Below are 26,479 nucleotides of genomic sequence, written 5' to 3'. Positions count from 1 at the left end.
GACTTAGCTAGGTCCTTCAAAGAATACTGAGATGTTTCAAACAGGAAAACCCATGTTATTTCTGGGACTGTTCTAGCCCAACTTGATCCACCTATCACTTGGGCTCTGAAAAGAAAAGACAGCCCAGGACACGGGTGATGGGGGCTTTTGTGGGGCAAGGCTGAGTAACTTCCTGTGTATATGCTCTTTTTTATGTGTATTTGCTCTTTTTTATCAGAAGTCAAATGCCTATGGGCCCTGCCACCCTACTGCCAATAGCACTCCCCTCTCTGACCTTACACGGTAAAAGAGCGACATTCCTCTTTGAGATGTTTTCCCAGGCTAGGCAAGCTGTGTGAACTATGGGTAGGGAAGCCATGTAATACATCATCAAAACTTACACATATAAAGAGCTATTAATAATTATGCCAGGGCAAAGGTCAAAATGCAGATTGTCCCCAGGACATCTGGTCACCCTAGCTACCGTCAGAATGAGACTCAATCTGGCAAAGCCAAATGGAGGAACTTCCCTTGAGGTTGAAAGGGTTGGTGTTCTGTGATGCTCCCCAGTTCCTGGTAGGGTTTGGGCTACCGGTTTGGGCTGGTCACATGATGAATTCTCTGGGAAATAGGCCAAATGGGTCCCTACCCTGCGCTGACCCGGGTTCCTCCCCTTCCAGTCCGCCTCTCCAGGGACCGATCCACCCTGCAGGTGCTGAACCTGGCCACAAAGAACTGGGCCTCCACCTGTTTCGACAACTTCACAGAAGCTCTGGCCAAGACAGCCTGTGGGCAGATGGGCTATGACAGGTACCTAGCCCAAGGCTCTGGAGGCTGTCACCTCACCCCATGACCTCTCTCCCTTTCTTTCTTCCTTCCTCTTTCCCTTTTCCTCTCCTTCCTTCCTCTTTCCTCCCTCTTTCCTTAAAAATATAGGTATTGGAGTCAGAGCCGCTTTTGAAGCACTTTCCCTTATGAGCAGCATGAAGTTAAATCTTCTAAGCCTCAACATGTTCAAGAGTTACTGGAGGAAGCAATACCAACCTCATAGGATGGTTAAGAGGCACCAGAGAGAGGATATCTGCCCCACCCCTCCCCCACTGCCACGCCCCCACCCCCCCACCCCTCCACACACAAGCTCCTTTGCAATCCCCTCCTTTCCTTTCCTCCTCAATCCTCACTCCTTCTTGGCTTGGCAAGTCGCTGTCCCTGCCCCAGAATACAAAAGTCTTATTTACTTATTCAAAGTCCCATTGGTTAAAATTTAGTTTAAATGAACCTGATTTCACTGGGCCTCTTCATCAGCAATCTCAGTTTTCTCAGCAAATTTCAAAAGCAGTTTTAAATCTTCAGTGTATGAAAAAGGATATAATTATAAGAAGGGTAATTAGCATTACGTATTTATATTCATTTGATCTTGGCAAAAACCAGAAAGGTAGTTATTATTCTATCTATTTTAGAAGTAGGTTCAAAGAAGGTAAGTAACTTGCTTGGATAGTAGCTGGGAGTGAGAGGGCTGGCATTTATGCCCAAGACCCCCTACTTCCTGGGCATCAGAAGCATCTCTGCTTCTCGGTTGGGTAATTCTCTCTTCTCTGGAGGTTTCATTTATAAAGGGAGGGGAGGGGAAACAGTTGATCACTCAGAGCCTAACTGGAGAGGATAGAAAAGAACCCATGAATTCAGTTACACAGGGGATAATCTCTTCCTGGCAAGCCCCCAACTTCAGGATCCTGAGAAACTGGACGCAGAGACTAGGTAGAAATGATAAATCTTAAGCAGACCTCATCTATCAGTCAATCACAGAACCCGCTTCCATCAATCCCTAGAGCAGCCTCAGGCCCTTTTTCAATAAGTGCTGCGGGCAGCCATTACTGATGCATCAGACCTATTTGCCCCTTCTGCTGTCTGGTTATCAGGCTTCTCCTGCTCTCTGCCCTCCATGGGGTGCAACATCCAGTACCCGCTGAAGAGGATACTCTACCACCTTCGTTTTCAAGGAGAGCTGGGAAGGCACGTCCTGTCCCTGCTGTCTCCCCTCCCCCAGCAGCCACCCCAGCCCAGCCTTCTGGCTGCAGCCCCCCCTCCTCCCTACTGCAGTCCAGCCAACTGCAGCGTCAGCTGTACCAGCATAGCAGGCTGCAGCTTGATTACGAAACCAGGGTGTCTCCAGGGGCTCTTAAGGTAAAAGGCTCCTGCAACTTCTGTCCTTCTGGAGCTCTTTAAGGCACCATGCCATCTCTATCTTGAGCTCTACAAGATCAAAGCTGGTCAGAATTATCCATCAGGATGTAACTGGTGAACAGAGGCTACCTCTCCTGGGAATGTCCGTTTCCACCATGATTCCTCCTTCTGGGTCTCAGATTTCCCTGGCTAGGAGGCCCTTTTTGTCCCAGGACCACAAAACCCTAGATGGCTCAACGTGGGAAGGACTCTAGAGATCATCTGGTCCACCCAGCATTTTACAGAGAGGAAAACTGAGGCTTGGACAGACCCAGAGAGGGAATATGACCTACCAAGGGTACCCAGCAAGCGAGTGTCAGAGCCAGGACAAGAACCTCAGTCCTGAGGGCTCTCAGCACAAAACCCCACACTGCTAGACTTCAGTCTTCCAGGTGCCATGCCTGGGTCATCCAGGTAGTGCCAGATTCCTGGCTGGGAATGTGAAAATGTGCCAGTCAGCCAGTGCCTCAGGGTGACCCGAGCCTGCATACCAGCTTTATACCAGCTCTGTATAGCATGGCTGGATGGGGAAGGATAGGAGATGGGAAAGAGGCAGATTCAGTACAGGTACCATCAGAAAGATGGGATTAATCAGGGAACCCTTCCTGGAGGAGGGAAGACTTACACCCAAGGTTTGATAAAGACAAGCATGGACTAGAGGAGAGGAAGAGGGAGAGTGGTCCAAGTGAGAGAAATGTTTGTCTAGATGCATGTGAAGCCTGATCTTGGCCTGTCTTACCTCCAAAGGGACCATAAATGTACCCCACTACCAAATTTAGACCAGATGCCTTGTTTGGAGATCAATATATCCACATTCAGTTCCCTCCAAGTGAGGGGAGAGCTAACCTGGTTCCTTTGCCTCCTTGTTCCCCTCGCTGTGAACCAGAAGAAACCGCTGGGACATTTGGAATAGGGACAGAGCTGGGAGTTATAAAAGGACATCCGTAACATTTCTCCAGGGCTCTGGGTTCAGGACCAGGCTTCCCTGCCTGAGAAGGCAAGTCCACACCAGCACTGTGCCCAGGGCTGAATCCTGGGATGCCAAGGGACCATCCCTTGTCATCTAGCAAAGCAGTCACCACCCTCACTGACCAAGGCCACCTCCACTCCCCTGCCACGCCGTACCCAGAATTCTCTGCGGCCCCCTCTCCTGGGAGTGGGGACTACTTCTACCCTCTTGGTCTAAACTCCTGCCCCAGCTCACATCTCTCCCTCCCTCTCTTTCTCTCCCAACATAAGCAGCAAACCCATCTTCAGAGCCGTGGAGATTGGCCCAGCCCAAGACCTGGATGTTGTCAAAATCACAGAGAACATGCAAGAGCTTCAGGTGCGAAACTCAAGCGGGTAAGTGAGAAGACACCTCTGGCCCACAAAGGCTCACATGTGGACGATGCCATCGGGGCTGCAGCCAGCCCACCCTGAACAGACTCAGCAAGAAAACTTAAGCCAGACAACAAAAAGAACTCCTGGCCAGGCAGACTGTCAGATACCAGAAGCTAGAGCATCACATTTCCGATAGGTTTTCTGTATTGACTCTTTGTTTTAATACAAGGGGCAGCTGGACAAAGTGTGCTGTCCACAAGCTGGTGGCCTTTCATCAGTCAAATAAGAAAACCAAATTTGTTTCCTATGGCCTTATGTTCCCTATTAAGCCCAAGAGGCAAGGTTCCAAAGGCCACTTTGTCCTTCCTGCCTCTCATCCAGGCCAGAGTAAGCCCTCCCCACATTTCCAGCTCTCCAGAGGAGAAGCTGCTTGGCCTCTGTCAATGTACCATTCCCGTGCCTACCACCCCGAGTCAGAGCCAGGCATCTTCTACAGGAAAACTGTCACCCTGCAGCAGAGTGACTCAGAGAGGATGCTGGCTTCTTAGCATTCAGGGATGTTGCTGAGGGCTGCTTATTCATCAAAGAGTAAATCTTGAAAAGGATAGGAATAGGAGCAGAATGATCATTTGCCTGGAATTTCATCGAAATCCCATTCCTCTTCTGTTTGGAGAGCCCGCAGTACAGCAGACACTGCCCCAGCCTCTGCTCTCTTCCATCTCAGGCTGCCAAGAGCCCGGGATGGGCTGTGACCCAGGCAGGGCCCAGCACGTAGTAGATGCTTATCAGTAGTGCTGGAGAATCCAATTGCATTAAATCGCACTGAACTGGGTGCAAGTACGGTGTCTATACAGCCCCACCATTCAGGTTCCATACTTCCTGGCTCCTGGGAGGGGACTTTAATCAATAGTGCTGGGAGACCTGAGTCCCTGCCTCCCAGCCAAGGGACAAGCAGAAATCACAGGACGCCCGTGTCTCCCTTCCAGCCCCTGTCTCTCAGGCTCCCTGGTTTCCCTGCAGTGCATTGGTGAGTACGCCCCATCTCTGAGGGTTTGGGTCCTGGGCCGGCAATAAGCAGGGAAGAAGAACTTCATCCTCATTCTTAAATCCCTCAGACTCCAGGTGTCACTCTGTTTCGTCCCAACCTTACTCCCTTGGCCCTGGGCTTGTAGGTAACGCTCCTTCAAGAGGTTGACAGTAAGAACTCCCTCTTACTGTCCACACACAGTCCCGCAACCTGGGCAGAGACCCAGGAGAGAGAGTAGGAAAACCGGAAAGGGCAAGACTGGGCTTCCACCCCATCCCACCCCTGGCCAGGGCCCACATAACCTCCTTTGTCACAATCAGCTCATCTGTCCAAGATCTGATTACCCACACCCCATTTAGCAAAGATTCGTCGAATGTTACAATGTATCAGCACTGCCAGGCCTCTGTCCTCAGGAGCTAATGGCTGAGGAAAGAGAGAGGTGCAAGGCCACGTGCAGGAAGTACCAAGCTGAGCAGTGGTCCCAGCTGACATGCTTCAGAGAGAGCTGCACCTGGGGTGGGGCGGGGGGAGGGTCAGGAGACCTGGGCACCAGGTCCACTGGCTTCCAGTGTGACCTTGAGTAATTCACCTGACCTCTCTGAAGTTCATCTTCCCAAGAAGCCCTTTAGTCCGACTACCCAAGAGGATCCCGGGAGACCCCCTAGCTCTGAGAGGAGATCAGAAGGCAAAACAAGCACTGTAGCCCTGCTCATCCCACCAGCCTCATGGGAGGACCGAGCAGAGCCTGGTAGGATGGCCAGAAACTGGGCCGCCTGAGAGGAGAAAGGTCATCCTCGCTGCCTTTGCAGTTTAACAGTGTATATGCTTCCTTGTGGGATGCTAAGACTCTTAGCCATTATCATGTGACCCCCACGATACCTAGTGAGTGAGGGCTGACCCATGGGGGCTGGTCAATGAATAAATGAATGAATGTTCACATCACTCGACGTGCTAAGCTGAACAACCCTGGAGTCACAAAGAGGCTTAAGCCACAGACCCTCCCTCGAGGAGCCTTCTGTCTCATCGAGAAGACAAAACCGAACCACGTCAACAAGAAAAGCTGGCCAACACCCAGGCAGGCTGTGGAAATGCCAAGAGAGGAAAATCCCCAGGGATTACGTGACCTGGAGGAGGTGCCAAACATCACAGAATGAACTGTAGGCTCCAGGAAGGGAGGGACCATGTCCATCTCCCTGTCTTGTCCACCACTCTCTTCCCAGCATCCTTGAGACACTGTAGGCACACAATTCATATTTGCTGAATGATCAGTGATCTAGATAAACAGGAGAGGAGACAGCATCTCAGGGACAGGCCCCTCCTGGAGCAAAAACAGAAAGACTTTTTAGGGAGCTAGCAGCAGATCGATTTGGCTAGACAGAAACTTTATATAAGGACAGCAGAAGGCTGCCAGAAGGGGAAGTTAAACTCTTCCCTACAGACAAAGGGGGATGCTGAGGGGCTCTGAGTGGGGGAGCGAGGTGACATGTAGAAAACAGTGTTTGGAATTAGATGGTATTTGAAAAGCCCCTGCCAGGCATAGGCCCAAAAAGGGTGGTAGCCTTTCCCCCTTAGAACCACCACTGTGGCGGCGACTGCCAGAAGGATTGGAGAGGCTGAGAACAGGACGGGGAGGTGGAACTGGAGGTTTTTTTAAGAGTTTGCGAGTCAGATGTGAGAGCCAGGAGAGTGGGATGTGAAAGAGGGAACAGGATGTCAAATTGGGAGACTCTCTCAGCAGGGGGAAGGGACTTGGAGAAAGGTGAGTTCAGGATGGGAAGATCCATTTCTGGAACTTTCTTCCCACTCTCCAATCCCAAAGCAGCCTGTGGGCGTCTGTTTACTGTCACTCAGTGGGAGGAGCTGGGGACACCCTTTTGGGCAGGACTTCCATACTTCTGCGTCCCTGTTTGGTTTGAAGGTCATGAACGGCGGCACAATGGACACGCCCATGTTCACAATATCAACTCCTAAACTCAAACAAAGCTGAAAAAACAAAAAAAAGGAGAGGGAGATGGGGGGAAAGCCTGTGGTCTGGGACACTCAATGTCTCCCTGTGAATAATTCAAAATTGGCGTGGTCCTCCCACCCCGACCCAGCCCCCGGTCCCAGTCCTAAGGGCCCTGCTCAGGATAGACCGGGGGCTCTGAGGGGAGGCAGTCCCCACTCGCAAGAGTCTGACTCCTGCTTTTTCCCTCCTTGCTACTGAGTCCAGCCTGCGGAAAGAGCCTGAAGGTCCCTCGGGTGGTGGGTGGGGAGACGGCCTCTGTGGATTCTTGGCCTTGGCAGGTCAGCATCCAGTATGACAAACAACACATCTGTGGAGGGAGCATCCTGGACCCGCACTGGATCCTCACGGCAGCCCACTGCTTCCGGTAAGGCCCACACGAGGGCGCCTCGGGGGTCAGAGCCACAGAGGGGCCTGAGTGCCTGGCTCCCCTGCCTCCCAACTTGTTTTCTGATGCCCTCCCCCACCCCACCCCTTCCCCTAAAGACCATACACCAGGGTGTGGCCACCCCAGTGAGACACTGGACATGATGTCCTTTGTTAGGCCTTGGGGGTCTGAGCAGAGCTGGTCACCGAGGCTGACCTCTTCCCTTCCAGGTGGGAAGCCACCAGGTACCCAGTGTCCTCACTCTACCCCCATATCATTCACTGCACAAAAGCTCTTCTCATCTGCCTGGAGTCCTGAGAACTCTCTCCCTTTTTGCCAGTCTTCCAGGAAGGGGTTCCGGGTCCAGAGTCACTGCCACTCCTTCATTATATTCAGAAACATAAAAAAAAAAAAAGGATAGATTCTCTTACAGGCCAGTAGAGACAGGACTGCCCATACCTCTGGGGAAAGACTGCTCCAGGTCCTCTTCACCTTCATTCATTCATTCATTCATTCATTCATTCATTCAACACCTATGAGTACCTACTAGGTACTATGTACCCTCATGCATTAGACTCCATCACTGCCTTGGAGGAGCACACAGTGTAGGCCTGTGATTTTTAACCTTTTTGGAGAATCTGACAAAAGCTATAAACCTTTCCCTGGAAAATCACTCCTGCACACTCAGCTGAGTCTGGTGTTGGGAGGAAGACAAGTGCAAGTACCACGTGAGTAGCAGAGCCAGTAAAAAGCACGGGAGGAGAGAGTGTCAGGACCCAGAGCTCAGGCACTGGGAACAGCCCCTTCCCCAGCCCTCCAGTTAGAAGTTTCTTTGGGAAGGTTTCACCAGGGAAAAGGATCAAATTCCCCTTTAGAATTTGACCTGTGGTAGGTGATTCCTCAGACTGCCCCTTCTCCACCACCCCTGCCCTCACCATCATTACCTCCCAAGGCAGGGGCAGCCAACACCCCACTCCCCAGGGCCCTGGGGACCCAGCCTCTGGCAAAGCCTCCTCATGCTTGGCTCAGTCTTGAACCGCACTGTCTCCGTCCCCAGGAAGCATCTCGATGTGTCCAACTGGAAGGTGATGGCAGGCTCAGACAAACTAGGCAACTTCCCATCCCTGCCTGTGGCCAAGATCTTCATCATCGAGCCAAACATCACGTCCCGCAAAGAGCGGGACATGGCCCTCGTGAAGCTGCAGCTCCCACTCACGTTCTCCGGTGAGAGCTGGCACCTGGGAACAGAACTCCAACTCTGCCACTAGCTCATTCACTAAGCGGCCTTGGGCACATCTCTTCCCAAGACCTCAGTTTGCCTATTGTTTCTTGCAAATGTATCGGCCTACCATCATGGAAGCCATGAGGCCTCCCCGAGCTATCAGCTGACACCTGACCCCACCCCTGCCAGATTCTTCTGAGGTCTGTTTTCTCCCCGTGGAGCACCTCAAGTGAGAATCACAGATTCATCCAATCTTGGAGTTGTGAGGGACCTAAAAGATGACCTAATCCATCCTCCACCCCGACCAATGGCAAGAGCCTGCACGATCTCCCTGCCAAGGGGTCACTGGACCCATTTGCTCTCCTCCAGGGGCAGGGACTCATAACTGTTAAGGCAGCCCATCTCTGTTCGATGACTCATGTTTACATTGGGTAGTATTTAGATCAGCCTTTCCAATGGTAGCTTCCACAGGACACTGGTCCCTTGGGTAAAAAAGGGTTCCATTCTCATATAAGTTTGGAAAACATTTTTGTACTATAGCTCTCTTCCTGGAGCACATTAGTATATCAATGATATGAGAAGTTTTTTAAATTTGTTTAACTCACATTTTCTAAACTTCTTTGACCACAGAACCTTTTTCTCATGCCACTTCTATTAACATCCCATGAAATGTACGTTACAGAAACCATGGTGCCAACATTTACAGAGGGCTTAGCTGCCAGGCTCTCCTGAACCTTGAGTCCCCTCTTCCTCTTTGCTCCTGGTAGACACAGTCAGGCCCATCTGCCTGCCCTTCTCTGATGAGGAGCTCCCTCCAGCCACCCCACTCTGGATCATCGGATGGGGCTATACAGCAGAGAACGGAGGTAAGTCCCAGGCTCAGGACCACAGGACTAAGTGAGCAGCTCCTGAAAGTGATGGGAAGGAGGACCATCCTTTAGAAAAACCTATCCTGGAGGTCCAAGCACCAAGGTACCAGGCAACCCAGAGAATATCCTGGGCTGGGGTTGAAGGCAAGAATGGGAATGTGAGTGTGTTTTCAACCTGCAGGGAAGATATCTGACATACTGCTGCAGGCATCTGTCCAGCTCATTGACAGCACTCGGTGCAATGCAGAGGATGCGTACCAGGGGGAGGTCACCAAGAAGATGCTGTGTGCAGGCATCCTGGAGGGCGGTGTGGACACCTGCCAGGTGGGGTCTCCAAGGATCACGAGGGAATTATAGAGATAGGGGATGTGTGCCCTGAAGAAAAAGCTCAGAGGATGAATGCCCCCCATGAAGTCTGCATATGGTGGGCACTCACTATGTGATGAAGGGAGGAAGGAGGAGAGGGAGGGAAGGACTATAGTCAGATAAAGATATAAAGACAGATGGATGGATAGATAGATAGACAGATAGATAGATAGAAGCAGAAAGATTCCAAATGTATATTTCACATGCAAAGATGATACTACACTCCCCAACCGCTCTTTTTCTTTTTTTCTTTTTTGGTTATGTTGGGTCTTCATTGCTGTGCGCGGGCTTTCCCTAGTTGCGGAGACAGTGCGCGAACTTCTCATTGTCGTGGCTTCTCTTGTTGCAGAGAACGGGCTCTAGGCGCACGGGCTTCAGTAGTTGTGGCATGTGGGCTCAGTAGTCGTGGCTCGCGGGATCTAGAGCGAAGGCTCAGTAGTTGTGGTGCACGGGCTTAGTTGCTCTGCGGCATGCGGGATCTTCCACGACCAGGGCTCGAACTCGTGTCCCCTGCATGAGCAGGTGGATTCTTAACCACTGTGCCACCAGGGAAGTCCTCCCCACCCGCTCTTACTTCCCATCATTTAAAAGAGTATGAGCCCCTAGAGGGCAGGAACCCCAGGTCTGTTTTCTCTACAGCTGTCCTCAAGCTGCTGAACTACATTAGAGAAAATCCATCTTATGCTGGATGAGCCCTGGTGCACCATCCCCTCAGCCCATCCCACTGGCCAATCCCTGAATATATTCTCACATACCCACCCAGAGGATTTTCTGGACCATTTTCATTCAAACCCCAAACCCTACTCCCACGCCCATTGTCAGTCATTAAATTCCTTTACTCGAGAGGCATCTCTTACTCTCTTGATGACTTGATGTCAGGTAAATGCTGAACTCTGGGGACATTGTCTTCCCTCAGGGAGCTCACAGTGGGCAGGGGGGTGAATAAACAGGCAGTTCAGTTATAGAGTTATCGGATTCTGAGGGAAGAAGCCCCAGGGGCTATAAGAGCTGGTAAGAAGGACACCCAAATAAGTGCACTTTTCACTATCTGACATTTCCTTGTCTGTTTTGTTGTTTGCTTGTTTCCCCCTCACCCTCTCTCTCTCTGTCTCTGTCTCTCTTTCTCTCTCCTCTCTATCTCTCTCTCTCTCTGTTTCTCCATGTGATTCCAAGTTCCCTTAGGGCAGGGATCTCCTTTTCGTTGATTGAATCCCAATTGTCTAGAACAGTGGTTGACACGAAATAGGTCCTAAAGTGGTCCAATAAATCTGGGAACTACCAGGTTAAACAAAGATAATCACAGGGCTTCCCTGGTGGCTCAGTGGTTAAGAATCTGCCTGCCAATGCAGGGGACACGGGTTCGAGACCTGGTCCGGGAAGATCCCACATGCCACAGAGCAACTAAGCCCATGCGCCACAACTACTGAGCCTGCACTCTAGAGCCCGCGAGCCACAACTACTGAAGCCCACACACCTAGAGCCCGTGCTCCGCAATGAGAAGCCCACACACCACAACGAAGAGTAGCCCCCGCTCGCCGCAACTAGAGAAAGCCCGCACGCAGTAACGAAGACCCAACTCAGCCAAAAATTAATTAATTAATTAAAAAATAAATTAAAAAAAAACTCGACAGTGGTTTAAAAAAAAAGATAATCAGTCTCCCTTACCATAGAACCCCTTAGAACCCAAGTTGTGGATCTCCGAGAGAGGGCTAAGAGCACACCCACAACTTACTTGACCACAGAACACTTTTGCCCCAAAGGGAAGGGCATCACAGGATGCAAGAACAACAAGCACAAGGGGTGAGGGTGGAACAGCAGAGCGCGCTGGAGAGCAGGAAACAGATGGGCCAATGCAGAGAGGGGAGGAAGGAGAAGCCCACCCCTCCACCCCCGCCCCGCCTGCCCTCTCCAGTAACCCCTGCCTCCCACAGGGTGACAGCGGTGGGCCTCTGATGTATCGCTCTGACCGGTGGCAAGTAGTGGGCATCGTGAGCTGGGGCTATGGCTGTGGGGAGCCGAGCACCCCGGGAGTGTACACCAAGACCACAGCCTACCTCAACTGGATCTACAATGTCCGCAAGGTGAGCACGTTTGCTCTACCTCTTGTGCCCTCCCTCCCTTCCTCTCCTCTGCGGGTACTAAACCATCCTGAGTGGCTTAATGCCTCTGAGATACCCCCTTACATCCCCAACCATCTTCCTTCCCAGCAAGTGACAACCTGGGATGCCACCATTATGAAATTCCTTAGATCAGAGATTCCCATTAAATACAAAGGGTATGGAACACACCCAGCTTTACCATTCTCCGTTCTCTGGCAGAAGGAGACTATCAGACATTTTCCAGAGAACTGATTCTGACAAGAAGGTGGGTGGAAAGGCCTCTAGAGGGTAGAGAGATGAGCAAGAAGTAGAGGAGATTAATTTTGTAAAGGAGATTAATTTTGTAAAGGAGATTAATTTTGCATGCCACCATTTTGTCCATTTTCAAATCATCTGATTTCTTTGTTGGTCTCTTTTATTCTAGTCTGATCCATGATGCTGCTGCTGCCCCCCTGCAGTGCTGGAAACTGCTTCCCCCCGCCCCACCCTGTCCACCTGGGGATCCCCCAGAAGTCAGGCACAGAGCAAGAGCCCCCTTGGACACACATCTCTGCCCACACCCTCAGCATATCTTGGTACAGCAAAGGACCTCCATTCCTGTAAGAGACCCCACAGCCCACAGGCACCCAGGAAGTCAGCAGCCCCAGCTCAGCTGCCTCTGATGCTCCCAGCATCCCAAGGTAGGAGAGACACAGCCCACTGACCAAGCCAGCTTCCAGGCTGAGGTCTCAGAAGGCATGGCTAAGCCAGGAAAGAACTTTCTACTCTACTGAATGGAAACCGATGCTCTTCTGAGAGCCCAGATCAATAATAGAAATCCTCAAAGGCCAAAAAACTCAAAATAAAATAAAACAAAACCATCAGAATTGTGAGCTGAAACTAAGGTGGATATCTGGGAGCAGTGGCTAACCAATATCTTGGGTTGCCCTGGGACAGAGACCTACATTAAGGCTGAGATCACAACTAAACCCAGACTCACTGCAGGTAGGGAAGCTGCACCTGGGAACAGAGACAACTGAATGGGGCAAATGTGATCCCAGGTGGCAGATCTAATGAAGGATGAAAACATCCCACATTTAGAGCCTAGGGATTCCCAGACAGAGATCCTCCAAACATGAGCTCACAAAGATTGGCCAACATTTAAAAAAATAAAAACCACCATGGTTTTCCGTTTTCAAAAACAGAAAATAGAACCTCAAGGACTTTAGGTGTTAGAATTATCTATAATAAGAACTAATAGAGTATTTCTATGTACTGTACACGATTCTAAGTGCCTCATCATGTATGGAGTCACTTAATACTCACACAAACCTATGAGATAGGTACTGTTCTTATCCCCATTTTAAGGATAAGAAAACTAAGCAAAATGAGATTTAGGACCTTGCCTGAGGTTACATACTGGTAAGTTGAACATGAGCATTCTGACTCCAGAGTTCATGCTATAAACTACCACACATTCACATTGTTGTACGTCCATCCCCACCATTCATCTCCAGAATAGTTTTCACCTTGCCAAACTGACACTCTGTACCTATTAAATAATAACCCTATTTCTGCCATACCCCAGCCTCTGGCTGTCTCCATTCTACTTTCCGTCTCTACAAATCTGACTACTCATATAAGTGGAATCATATAGTATTTCTCTTTTTGTGCCTGGCTTATTTCATTTTTCAGTTTCAGTTTTTAGCAGAAAGAGATAGGAAGACTTTAAAATATGAAAACAAGCCTATGAATAATGGAGGCTAGAATGATAAGGTCTAAAATATCCAGTTAGAGCCCCAGAGAGAGAGAACAGAAAGAATGAAAGGGAAACAATATCCCAAAACTTAACAGCTGAGAATACCCAGAACTATTTAAAGGCAAGAATCCACAGATACAGCATATGCCACCATAGTGTGTACCCATACAACCAAGGTGGAAACATTAAAGTAAATCTTCACCTAGGCATAGTATAGTGAGTCTTCATAACACCAAAGATGAAAAGAAACACTTGAAAGCAGCTAGAGAAAAAACCCAGACCCCTTACAATACCACAATTGTACCACAGTCAGACTAACAGCAGACTTCCCCACAGCATAAAAAAGATAGAAGACAGTGGATTTGTATCTTCAGTGTGCCAAGAGATAACAGTCAACCAAGAATTGTGAATACTACAAAACTATCTTTCAAGAAAAAGAAAGGTATTTTTAGGAAAACAAAACTGAGAGTTTATTACCAACAATGTTCCTTCTCTAAAGGAACATTTAAAGTATATACTTTAGGGAGAGGGAAAATGAGGCTAAAAAGGAAAACTGAGATGCAAGAAGGAATAGTAAAGAATGCAACTGGTACAAATGTAGATAAATCTAAACAAATTTTGTCAACATAACAATAACATCTATTTTGTGGGTTAATTTTTTTAAGTCTAATCAAAATACAGAATAACAATAGTGTGTAAGTCAGGAGAGACTAGTTGGAGTTAAAATACTCTGAAGTTCTTAACTTTTCTCAAGAGGGGGTTTTAAATATTGATTAAAGTTACGATACATAAAGTATATGTATTATATTCTGTTGGGCTGCATCCTGCAGGCCTACGAGGCCTGTACTTGCCCAGTTTTAAGACCAAAGAAAGAGCCCAGAGTCAGTGACAGAGACATTAACGGTTTAATGGATGGGGGAGCTAACACGTCTGAAGCAAAGTTCTGGAGCAACACCCCACTGTGTGCAGCACGTGGCAGGCAGGACATGGCAGCAGGCCTTGCCCCCGGGGGCAGGGGAAATCGCCAGTTATAGGGGGAATTGAGGTCAGATTGGTGCATTAGTTACCAGGGAAACCACCCGAGGGGCACAACCCTCACCACCCCTTTGGATAAGAACAATTACTAGCTGGGGTCTGGGGCAAGTATGTAGGAAGGTCAGACATGTAAGCAGGGTATAAGTGAAGCAGGCACGGGTCGGGCAAGGGATGTACAGAGAGCAAGAGAACAGCCATCTTGAGTGGCTTGACCATACATATTCTAAGCGGTCAAAAGAGTAACCACCAAAGAATGGAAATCAAGTTTTTAACTTCAAAACAATCAAAACAAGAAATAGATTAAGGAAAAATAATCAAAATATCAAACAATCTCAAAAGAAAGAGGAGGAGAGCTAAAAGGAAGGGAAGCATAGAAAATGGAACAAATAAAATATACAAAATAGGATGCTAAAAACAAAAATATCAATAATTACAATAAATGTTAAAGTCACCAACTAACACATAAAGATAGGCAAAATGGATAAAAATATAAAATCAAGCTACATGTTATTTATAAAAGACACACCCAGAATGTTAGGTTACAGACCATTAAAACCAAAAAGATGAAAAAAGACATAGAAAATAAGCTCATAACCAAATTTAAGCTGGGGAAGCTATATAGTATTTTTTAAAAATAGGGATTTAGGACAAAAAGAAAAAACTATTTTTAGGATAAAGAGAGTCACTACATAGTCATAAAAGCTTCAATTTTCACAGGAAGGTATAGTAAGTTAAAACTTGTAAACAAAAAGAAATGAAAAAAACAACAACAACGCAATCCCTTTGTCACCACAGGAGTTACCTATCACACCAAGTCTTTATTCTGAAATGATATTTAAAGAGAAAAAATTAAGCATTACTCTGCTTTGCCGTAGAAATCTACTTCCAGGTAACAAGATGGCTCAAGGTGGTGAGGGAAAGCTCTTCTTTACAGAAAAATATAGCTAATTGATATAGATGAATGATAGAAAATCATTTTTTGCATCTTCTAACGAAATAATTCACTCAAGCAAGGATCAATGGATGCTAAAACCATTAAGTGAAAGGTTGATGGAGAACAGGATATTTGCATAATGCCCAAGTATCACCCTCGTGGATTCCTTGCTAATCTCAAGAGGAAAACTTAACTTTAAAATCAAGGGATCAGGCTGTCATCACCTGCGCACTAACAGTGGAATAACCAGATATTATGTGCCTACCGACGTGAAGATGAAGTACACCTCATGTTGCATCACTTAAAGGCAACTTATCAAACATGCTTAACCCAAAAGTTTACATCTAATTTTCAGTTTATAGGAAATATAAGAATTAGAGGAATAAGTTAAATGATACCATTTGGAAGCTAACAGACAAAACCAGAAGGTGGGACATTCTATCGACTTAAGAGGGTAACAACCAAATACAGGGTGTGGACCTTGACTGGATCCTGAGTTGAACCAATTAGCAGGAAAAGACATTTGAGCTAAGGGCTAACTGGGGAAATATGAATACGATTTGGGTATTGGATGACAACAAGGAACTGTGAATTTCATTATAATACTATACTTGGGGCTTCCCTGGTGGCGCAGTGATTGAGAGTCCGCCTGCCGATGCAGGGGACGCGGGTTCATGCCCCGGTCCGGGAAGATTCCACATGCCGCGGAGCGGCTGGGCCCGTGAGCCATGGCCGCTGAGCCTGCGCGTCCGGAGCCTGTGCTCCGCAATGGGAGAGGCCACAACTGTGAGAGGCCCGCGTACCGCAAAAAATAAATAAATAAATAAAAATAAATACTATACTTAAGAAAAAATATCCTTAATTTTTAGAGATGCATGCAGAAGTATTTGGAGTAAAATAACACAAGTTATAGTTCAGAAAAGAAAAAACAGTTGAGCGGGAAGATGGCAGAAGAGTAAGACGCGGAGATAACCTTCCTCCCCACAGATACACCAGAAATACATCTACAAGTGGAACAACTACAGAACACCTACTGAACGCCGGCAGAAGACCTCAGACCTCCCAAAAGGCAAGAAACTCCCCATGTACCTGGCTGGGTAGGGCAAAACAATAAACAGAAACAAAAGGATAGGGACGGGACTTGCACCAGTGTGAAGGAGGAGAGGTTTCTACACACTAGGAAGCCCCTTCGCGGGTGGAGACTACGGGTGGCGGAGGCGGAAAGCTTCGAAGCCGCGGAGCACAGCAACAGGAGTGCGGAGGGAAAAGCGGAGAGATTCCCGCACAGAGGATCAGGGCCGACCGGCACTCACCAGCCCGAGAGGCTTGTCTGGTCCCCCGCCGGGGCGGGCGGGGCTGGGAGCGGAGGCTCGGGCTTCCGTCGAGCTCCTCCGGGAGAGGACTAGGTTTGGCAGCGTGAACACGACCTGCAGGGGATTAGTGCGCCACGGCTAGCCGGGAGGGATTCCGGGGGAAAGTCTGGACCTGCCGAAGAGGCAAGAGACTTTTTCTTCTGTCTTTGTTTCCTGGTGCACGAGAAGAGGGGATTAAGAGCGCTGCTTAAAAGAGCTCCAGAAACGGGCGCGAGCCGCAGCTAAAAGCGCGGACCCCAGAGACGGGCATGAGACGCTAAGGCTGCTGCTGCCCCCACCAAGAAGCCTGTGTGCGAGCACAGGTCACTATCCACACCTCCTTTCCGGGGAGCCTGTGCAGCCCGCCACTGCCACGGTCCCGGGATCCAGAGACAACTTACCCGGGAGAACGCACGGCGCGCCTCAGGCTGGTGCAACGTCTCGCCGGCCTCTGCAGCCGCAGGCCCGCCCCACACTCCGTGCCCCTCCCTCCCCTCGGCCTGAGTGCGCCAGAGCCGTGGAATCAGCGGCTCCTTTAACCCCATCCTGTCTGAGCGAAGAACAGACGCCCTCCAGTGACGTACACGCAGAGGCGGGGCCGAATCCAAAGCTGAGCCCCGGGAGCTGTGAGAACAATGAAGAGAAAGAGAAATTCGGGCTTCCCTGGTGGCGCAGTGGTTGGGAGTCCGCCTGCCGATGCAGGGGACGCGGGTTCGTGCCCCGGTCCGGGAAGATCCCACATGCCGCGGAGCGGCTGGGCCCGTGAGCCATGGCCGCTGAGCCTGCGCGTCCGGAGCCTGTGCCCCATAACGGGAGAGGCCACAACAGTGAGAGGCACGCGTACCACCAAAAAAAAAAGCTAAAGGGAAATCCCTCCCAGCAGCCTCAGAAACAGGTGATTAAAGCCCCACAACCAGGGCTTCCCTGGTGGCGCAGTGGTTGAGAATCCGCCTGCCGATGAAGGGGACGCGGGTTCGTGACCCTGCCTGGGAAGATTGCCACATGCCGTGAAGCGGCTGGGCCCGTGAACCATGGCCGCTGAGCCTGCGCGTCCGGAGGCTGTGCTCCGCAATGGGAGAGACCACAACAGTGAGAGTGAGAGGCCCGCGTACCGCAAAAAATAAAAACAAAAACAAACAAACAAAAAACAGCTCCACAATCAACTTGATGTACCTGCCATCTGTGGAATACATGAACAGACAACGAATCATCCCAAATTAAGAAGGTGGACGTTGAGAGCAAGACTTATAATTTTTACCCCTTTTCCTCTTTTTGTGAGTGTGTATGTGTATGCTTCTGTGTGAGATTTTGTCTGCATAGCTTTTCTTCCACCATTTGTCCTAGGGTTCTACCGTCCGTTTTTTTTTTTAATTTTTTTTCTTTTTTTTCCTCTTAATAATTATTTTTTATTTTAATAACTTTATTATATTTTATCTTTTAATTTACTTTATCTTCTTTCTTTTTTCCTTCCTTCCCTCCTTCCTTCCTCCCTCCCTCCCTCCTTTCTTTCTTTCTTTCTTTCTTTCTACTTCTACTAATTCTTTCTTTCTACTTTTTCCTCCCTTTTATTCTGAGCCCTGTGGATGAAAGGCTCTTGGTGTTGCAGCCAGGAGTCAGTGCTGTGCCTCTGAGGTGGGAGAGCCAACTGCAGGACACTGGTCCACAAGAGACCTCCCAGCTCCACATAATATCAAATGGCGAAAATCTCCCAGAGATCTCCATCTTAACACCAGCACCCAGCTTCACTCAACGACGAGCAAGCTACAGTGCTGGACATCCTATGCCAAACAACTAGCAAGACAGGAACACAACCCCACCCATTAGCAGAGAGGCTGCCTAAAATCATAATAAGTCCACAGACACCCCAAAACACACCACCAGACGTGGACCTGCCCACCAGGAGGACAAGATCCAGCCTCATCCACCAGAACACAGGCACTAGTCCCCTCCACCAGGAAGCCTACACAGCCCACTGAACCAACCTTAGCCACTGGGGACAGAAACCAAAAACAACGGGAACTACGAACCTGCTGCCTGCAAAAAGGAGACCCCAAACACAGTAAGATAAGCAAAATGAGAAGACAGAAAAACACACAGCAAATGAAGGAGCAAGGTAAAAACCCACCAGACCTAACAAATGAAGAGTAAATAGGCAGTCTACCTGAAAAAGAATTCAGAATAATGATAGTAAATATGATCCAAAATCTTGGAAATAGAATAGACAAAAGGCAAGAAACATTTAACAAGGACCTAGAAGAACTAAGATGACACAAACAATGATGAACAACACAATAAATGAAATGAAAAATACTCTAGATGGGATCAATAGCAGAATAACTGAGGCAGAAGAATGGATAAGTGACCTGGAAGAAAAAATAGTGGAGATAACTACTGCAGAGCAGAATAAAGAAAAAAGAATGAAAAGAACTGAGGACAGTCTCAGAGACCTCTGGGACAACATTAAATGCACCAACATTCGAATTATAGGGGTTCCAGAAGAAGAAGAGAAAAAGAAAGGGACTGAGAAAATATTTGAAGAGATTATAGTTGAAAACTTCCCTCATATGGGAAAGGAAATAGTTAATCAAGTCCAGGAAGCACAGAGAGTCCCATACAGGATAAATCCAAGGAGAAATATGCCAAGACACATATTAATCAAACTGTCAAAAATTAAATACAAAGAAAACATATTAAAAGCAGCAAGGAAAAAACAACAAATAACACACAAGGGAATCCCCATAAGGTTAACAGCTGATCTTTCAGCAGAAACTCTGCAAGCCAGAAGGGAGTGGCAGGACATATTTAAAGTGATGAAGGAGAAAAACCTGCAACCAAGATTACTCTACCCAGCAAGGATCTCATTCAGATTTGATGGAGAAATTAAAACCTTTACAGACAAGCAAAAGCTGAGAGAGTTCAGCACCATCAAACCAGCTTTACAACAGCGGCTAAAGGAACTTCTCTAGACAAGAAACACAAGAGAAGGAAAAGACCTACAATAACGAACCCAAAACAATTAAGAAAATGGGAATAAGAACATACATATTGATAATTACCTTAAATGTAAATAAACTAAATGCTCCCACCAAAAGACACAGATTAGCTGAATGGATACAAAAGCAAGACCCATATATATGCTGTCGACAGCAGACCATCTTCAGACCTAGAGACACATACAGACTGAAAGTAAGGGGATGGGAAAAGATATTCCATGCAAATGGAAACCAAAAGAAAGCTGGAGTAGCAATTCTCATATCAGACAAAATAGACTTTAAAATAAAGACTATTAGAAGAGACAAAGAAGGACACTACATAATGATCAAGGGATCGATCCAAGAAGAAGATATAACAATTGTAAATATTTATGCACCCAACATAGGAGCACCTCAATACATAAGGCAAATACTAACAGCCATAAAAGGGGAAATCAACAGTAACACATTCATAGTAGGGGACTTTAACACCCCACTTTCACCAATGGACAGATCATCCAAAATGAAAATAAATAAGGAAACACAAGCTTTAAATGATACATTAAACAAGATGGACTTAATTGATATTTATAGAACATTCCATCCAAAAACAACAGAATACACATTTTTCTCAAGTGCTCATGGAACATTCTCCAGGATAGATCATATCTTGGGTCACAAATCAAGCCTTGGTAAATCTGAGAAAATTGAAATTATTTCAAGTATCTTTTCCGACCACAACGCTATGAGACTAGATATCAATTACAGGAAAAGATCTGTAAAAAATACAAACACATGGAGGCTAAACAATACACTACTTAATAACGAAGTGATCACTGAAGAAATCAAAGAGGAAATTAAAAAATACCTAGAAACAAATGACAATGGAGACACGACAACCCAAAATCTATGGGATGCAGCAAAAGCAGTTCTAAGAGGGAAGTTTATAGCAATACAATCCTACCTTAAAAAACAGGAAACATCTCAAATAAACAACCTAACCTTGCACCTAAAGCAATTAGAGAAAGAAGAACAAAAAAACCCCAAAGTTAGCAGAAGGAAAGAAATCATAAAAATCAGATCAGAAATAAATGAAAAAGAAATGAAGGAAACGATAGCAAAGATCAATAAAACTAAAAGCTGGTTCTTTGAGAAGATAAACAAAATTGATAAACCATTAGCCAGACTCATCAAGAAAAAAAGGGAGAAGACTCAAATCAATAGAATTAGAAATGAAAAAGAAGAAGTAACAACTGACACTGCAGAAATACAAAAGATCATGGGAGATTACTACAAGCAACTCTATGCCAATAAAATGGACAACCTGGAAGAAATGCACAAATTCTTAGAAATGCACAACCTGCCAAGACTGAATCAGGAAGAAATAGAAAATATGAACAGACCAATCACAAGCACTGAAATTGAAATGGTGATTAAAAATCTTCCATAAAACAAAAGCCCAGGACCAGATGGCTTCACAGGCGAATTCTATCAAACATTTAGAGAAGAGCTAACACCTATCCTTCTCAACCTCTTCCAAAATATAGCAGAGGGAGGAACACTCCCAAACTCATTCTACGAGGCCACCATCACCCTGATACCAAAACCAGACAAGGATGTCAAAAAGAAAGAAAACTACAGGCCAATATCACTTATGAACATAGAGGCAAAAATCCTCAACAAAATACTAGCAAACAGAATCCAACAGCACATTAAACGGATCATACACCATGATCAAGTGGGGTTTATTCCAGGAACGTAAGGATTCTTCAATATACGCAAATCAATCAATGTGATACACCATATTAACAAATTGAAGGAGAAAAACCATATGATCATCTCAATAGATGCAGAGAAAGCTTTCGACAAAACTCAACACCCATTTATGATAAAAACCCTGCAGAAAGTAGGCTTAGAGGGAACTTTCCTCAACATAATAAAGGCCATATATGACAAACCCACAGCCAACATCGTCCTCAATGGTGAAAAACTGAAAGCATTTCCACTAAGAGCAGGAACAAGACAAGGTTGCCCACTCTCACCACTCTTATTCAACATAGTTTTGGAAGTTTTAGCCACAGCAATCAGAGAAGAAAAGGAAATAAAAGGAATCCAAATCGGAAAAGAAGAAGTAAAGCTGTCACTGTTTGCAGATGACATGATACTATACATAGAGAATCCTAAAGATGCTACCAGAAAACTACTAGAGCTAATCAATGAATTTGGTAAAGTAGCAGGATACAAAATTAATGCACAGAAATCTCTTGCATCCCTATAAACTAATGATGAAAAATCTGAAAGTGAAATCAAGAAAACACTCCCATTTACCATTGCAACAAAAAGAATAAAATACCTAGGAATAAACCTACCTAAGGAGACAAAAGACCTGTATGCACAAAATTATAAGACACTGAAGAAAGAAATTAAAGGTGATACAAATAGATGGAGAGATATACCATGTTCTTGGATTGGAAGAGTCAACATTGAGAAAATGACTCTACTACCCAAAGCAATCTACAGATTCACTGCAATCCCTATCAAACTACCACTGGCATTTTTCACAGAACTAGAACAAAAAATTTTGCAATTTGTATGGAAACACAAAAGACCCCGAATAGGCAAAGCAATCTTCAGAACAAATAACGGAGCTGGAGGAATAGGCTTCTGGACTTCAGACTATGCTACAAAGCTACAGTAATCAAGACAGTATGGTACTGGCACAAAAACAGAAGGATAGATCAATGGAACAGGATAGAAAGCCCAGATATGAGATAAACCCACACACATATGGTCACCTTATCTTTGATAAAGGAGGCAGGAATGTACAGTGGAGAAAGGACAGCCTATTCAATAAGTGGTGCTGGGAAAACTGGACAGGTACATGTAAAAGTATGAGATTAGATCACTCCCTAACACTATACACAAAAATAAGCTCAAAATGGATTAAAGACCTAAATGTAAGGCCAGAAACTATCAAACTCTTAGAGGAAAACATAGGCAGAACACTCTATGACATAAATCACAGCAAGATCCTTTTTGACCCACCTCTTAGAGAAATGGAAATAAAAACAAAAATAAACAATGGGACCTAATGAGACTTCAAAGCTTTTGCACAGCAAAGGAAACCATAAACAAGACCAAAAGACAACCCTCAGAATGGGAGAAAATATTTGCAAATGAAGCAACTGGCAAAGGATTAATCTCCAAAATTTACAAGCAGCTCATGCAGCTCAATAACAAAAAAACAAACAACCCAATCCAAAAATGGGCAGAAGACCTAAATAGACATTTCTCCAAAGAAGATATACAGATTGCCAACAAACACATGAAAGAATGCTCAACATCATTAATCATTAGAGAAATGCAAATCAAAACTACAATGAGATATCATCTCACACCAGTCAGAATGGCCATCATCAAAAAATCTAGAAACAATAAATGCTGGAGAGGGTGTGGAGAAAAGGGGACACTCTTGCACTGCTGGTGGGAATGTGAATTGGTTCAGCCACTATGGAGAACAGTATGGAGGTTCCTTAAAAAACTAAAAATAGAACTACCATATGACCCAGCAATCCCACTACTGGGCATATACCCTGAGAAAACCAAAATTCAAAAAGAGTCATGTACCAAAATGTTCATTGCAGCTCTATTTACAATAGCCCGGAGATGGAAACAACCTAAGTGCCCATCATCGGATGAATGGATAAAGAAGATGTGGCACATATATACAATGGAATATTACTCAGCCATAAAAAGAAACGAAATTGAGCTATTTGTAATGAGGTGGATAGACCTAGAGTCTGTCATACAGAGTGAAGTAAGTCAGAAAGAAAAAGACAAATACCGTATGCTAACACATATATATGGAATTTAAGAAGAAAAAAAAATGTCATGAAGAACCTAGGGGTAAGACAGAAATAAAGACACAGACCTACTGGAGAACGGACTTGAGGATATGGGGAGGGGGAAGGGTGAGCTGTGACAGGGCGAGAGAGAGTCATGGACATATACACGCTAACAAACGTAAGGTAAATAGCTAGTGGGAAGCAGCCGCATGGCACAGGGATATGGCTCGGTGCTTTGTGACCGCCTGGAGGGGTGGGGTAGGGAGGGTGGGAGGGAGGGAGACGCAAGAGGGAAGAGATATGGGGACATATGTATATGTATAACTGATTCACTTTGTTATAAAGCAGAAACTAACACACCATTGTAAAGCAATTATACTCCAATAAAGATGTAAAAAAAAAACTGTTGAAGCTAAGATAGCAAAATGTCAAGAAGTACAAAATCTAGGTGTTGGATATTTATTATTTTTCTACTTTTCTGTATATCTGAATTTTTTCTCAGTAAACAGGTTTTTTTAACTTATATAAACACAGTTTTAAAATAGTCTCAAAAACTGATAGAACTACAAGGAGATATTGATAAATCCACCATCATAGAGCAAACTTTTAGAACACCTCTCTCAATGATTGTTAGGTCAAACAGGTAAAATATTAGTGTAGACAATTGAACAACATACTTAGTATGCTTGATTAATAGACATGTGTAGAAACTTGCACACAATACTTAGAAAATAAGCCTCCTTCTCAAGCACATTTATAAAAAAAATTAACTACATACTAGTCCATAAAGGAAGTCTCAACGCATTTCAAAAGCAGTATGGATACACCCAGTTTTGTGCTCCCATCAATTTCTGATCAGCCTTGCCTGCATTTCCCATCCTCTTACCTCCAGGATGTAGTCGCTAACCTGGCTTCCTGCCCTGGGTGGCCCCAGTACTGGCCCCTTTCATTCCCCTGGTTTCAAAGCCCTGGTAACTGTCACCACCTCTTCTCCTAACACCACATTGGTCTCCATCACCCCTGGGGCCAGGGCTGGGCTTTGGCTTGGGTGGTCTTCATTGTACCCACCAGCACCCAGAGCCAGCAGACTGTACCCACAAGGCTCTGCTTCCCCAGGGCTCCCTGAAAAGACTAACAAAACATGGAAATTATTGTCTTTGGGCTAAATATTGAATAAGGGGAAACAGGAGACAGGAAGGGGCCAGCAGATAAATTATTCTACCTTCTTCCCCAAAATGAAATTATTCAGAGAAGCCCTAGTTCCCCAGAGACAGTCCCTGTGATTCAGCAACCAGCTGCGTGTTGCTGACTCAGCTGTGGTCAGCTCCGTATCACATCACCTTTCTCTCTTTCCCTGCCTCTCAGCCCTTTCCCCCTAACGCCTGCTTCCCTGGGATTGAACCCCATAATAAAGTGTTAAGATTAAGCTTAACTTAGACAACTTAAGTTTTCTAAGAAAACTGGTCTATCAAACCGATGACCACTGATTGCAAACCGATGAAGCTCTCTGATTGCAATGCTATTAAGTTATGAGACAACAGCAAACAATAATTTTTTTAAATGTAAAATGCATATGTGATGTTAACAGCACTTCTAAATAATTCATAGGTCAAAGCAGAAATTATAAGGAAAAATTTACTTAAAGTAGAATGATAATGAAAAATATATATGTACACAGACACATGCACGTACCCATAGAATGTTTTAGGGTGACCTTCAGCAGCTAATCTGAAAGTATTCGTGCTCTTTACGACCTGGATTTGTGCGGAGATGGGCCGACTTTTGCACTCGCCACTCAGAGTACAGGTGGTTCCACAGAAAGGGGGCGGAGGGATCAAAAGAGAACCAGGAAGTTGTAACGTGACTAACACGGAGACTCTCACAGCTGACCCTCACCATCTCTGAAAGGGAGGGTGTGGTGAGGGGGTTGGTGGGAGAAAAGACCCGCCTCCTTCCCACAAGGAAGGAAGGCAACTGAATCCCAGAAAGATAAGCCTGACGCAGGCGTACTGGTCTGGTGCTCCCAGATCCAGTCCAGAGCTATCTCCACGAGAAGGTCCCCTCCTAAAAGCAAGCCATTACACGGACCACGATGGAGCGCCGAGTGTGAACGTGGGCCAGGAGCTGGGAGAGGCACGTGGAGGCGGGTGAGGGCTCAGCCCAGCCCGTTAGCGTGGTAGGGGAGCTCAGGGGAGAATTTAAGGATGGAGTGGGAAGCACTCTAATACAGGTGTGTGCAAATGCCAGGGACAGTGACGTCTGAAATAGAGCTGGAGACCAAATAGGCTGTACCCATTCCAGGAGGTGAGAGTAGCTAGAGGGAACAGCAACTACAAAGGAAGAGACAGGAAGAAGCCCTGCGTTCAGAGAACAGTGTGAGAGAGAAGGACAGAATGGGAAGTTGAAAGGAGAGACGTGTGATGACGTTGTAGTGAGGAGAAAAGAATCTGGGCTTTAGAGGCAAGCACACCCTGACTCAAAACTGTGTGTGTGTGTTTATTACAAATGTATCACATAGTTATAAAAATTCCAACAACACTGAAGAGTAAAAGTAAAGAGTTAAACACAGACATAGAGAACAGATTTCTGGTTGCCAAGGTGGGACGGGGGTGGGTGGTGGAGGAGGGATGGAGTAGGAGGTTTGGGATTAGCAGACGCAAACTATTATAAATAGAATGGATAAACAACAAGGTCCTACTGTATAGCACAGGGAACTATATTCAATACCCTGTGATAGGGACTTCCCTGGTGGTCCGGTGGGTAAGACTGTGCTCCCGATGCAAGGGGCCCGGGTTTGATCCCTGGTGGGGGAACTAGATCCCGCATGCATGTCACAACTAAGAGTCCACATGCTGCAACTAAGAAGTCTGCATACTTCAACTAAAGATCCCACATGCCGCAGCTAAGACCTGGTGCAGCCAAAAGAAGTAAATAATTTTTTTTTTATCCTGTGATAAACCATAATGGCAAAGAATATAAAAAAGGGTGCATGTTTCTGTATAACTGAATCACTTTGCTGTACAGCAGAAATTAACATAACATTGTAAATCAACTATACTTCATTTAAAAAATAAATAAAATTTTTTAAAAAATAAATAACGGGGCTTCCCTGGTGGCACAGTG

At 46.1% G+C, this 26,479-nt stretch overlaps 1 protein-coding gene across 5 annotated transcripts; it reads left to right on the top strand.

The window, feature by feature from the left end:
• The first annotated feature begins 677 nt into the window (after positions 1-677).
• TMPRSS4 (transmembrane serine protease 4) lies at positions 678-13,124 on the top strand. Of its 5 annotated transcripts, none has more exons than XM_082844743.1 (9): positions 678-789; positions 3,442-3,546; positions 4,512-4,552; positions 6,839-6,924; positions 7,982-8,148; positions 8,914-9,012; positions 9,197-9,339; positions 11,313-11,462; positions 11,905-13,124. In XM_082844743.1, exons 1-9 carry the CDS (start codon positions 783-785, stop codon positions 11,914-11,916), a joined length of 810 nt encoding a protein of 269 aa, XP_082700869.1. In that variant the 5' UTR covers positions 678-782; the 3' UTR covers positions 11,917-13,124. The 5 variants fall into 5 exon arrangements, with proteins under 5 accessions (XP_082700869.1, XP_082700867.1, XP_082700865.1 ...); XM_082844741.1 differs by having other exon boundaries at positions 6,809-6,924; XM_082844739.1 differs by having other exon boundaries at positions 684-789; positions 6,765-6,924.
• Positions 13,125-26,479: the final 13,355 nt, after the last annotated feature.

Source organism: Leucopleurus acutus (assembly GCF_964270905.1).
Source record: "Leucopleurus acutus genome assembly, chromosome: 8".
NCBI lineage: Eukaryota > Metazoa > Chordata > Mammalia > Artiodactyla > Delphinidae > Leucopleurus > Leucopleurus acutus.
Note: the sequence above shows the minus strand (reverse complement) of the source record. Positions and strands in the feature narration are given on the sequence as shown.

Bases quoted from the DNA above. Each gene is read 5' to 3' on its own strand.
- TMPRSS4 (XM_082844739.1), top strand. The intron at 3,547-4,511 runs GTAAGTGAGAAG...TCTCCCTTCCAG, and splicing joins CAGGTGCGAAACTCAAGCGG to CCCCTGTCTCTCAGGCTCCC. The intron at 6,925-7,981 runs GTAAGGCCCACA...CTCCGTCCCCAG, and splicing joins ACGGCAGCCCACTGCTTCCG to GAAGCATCTCGATGTGTCCA.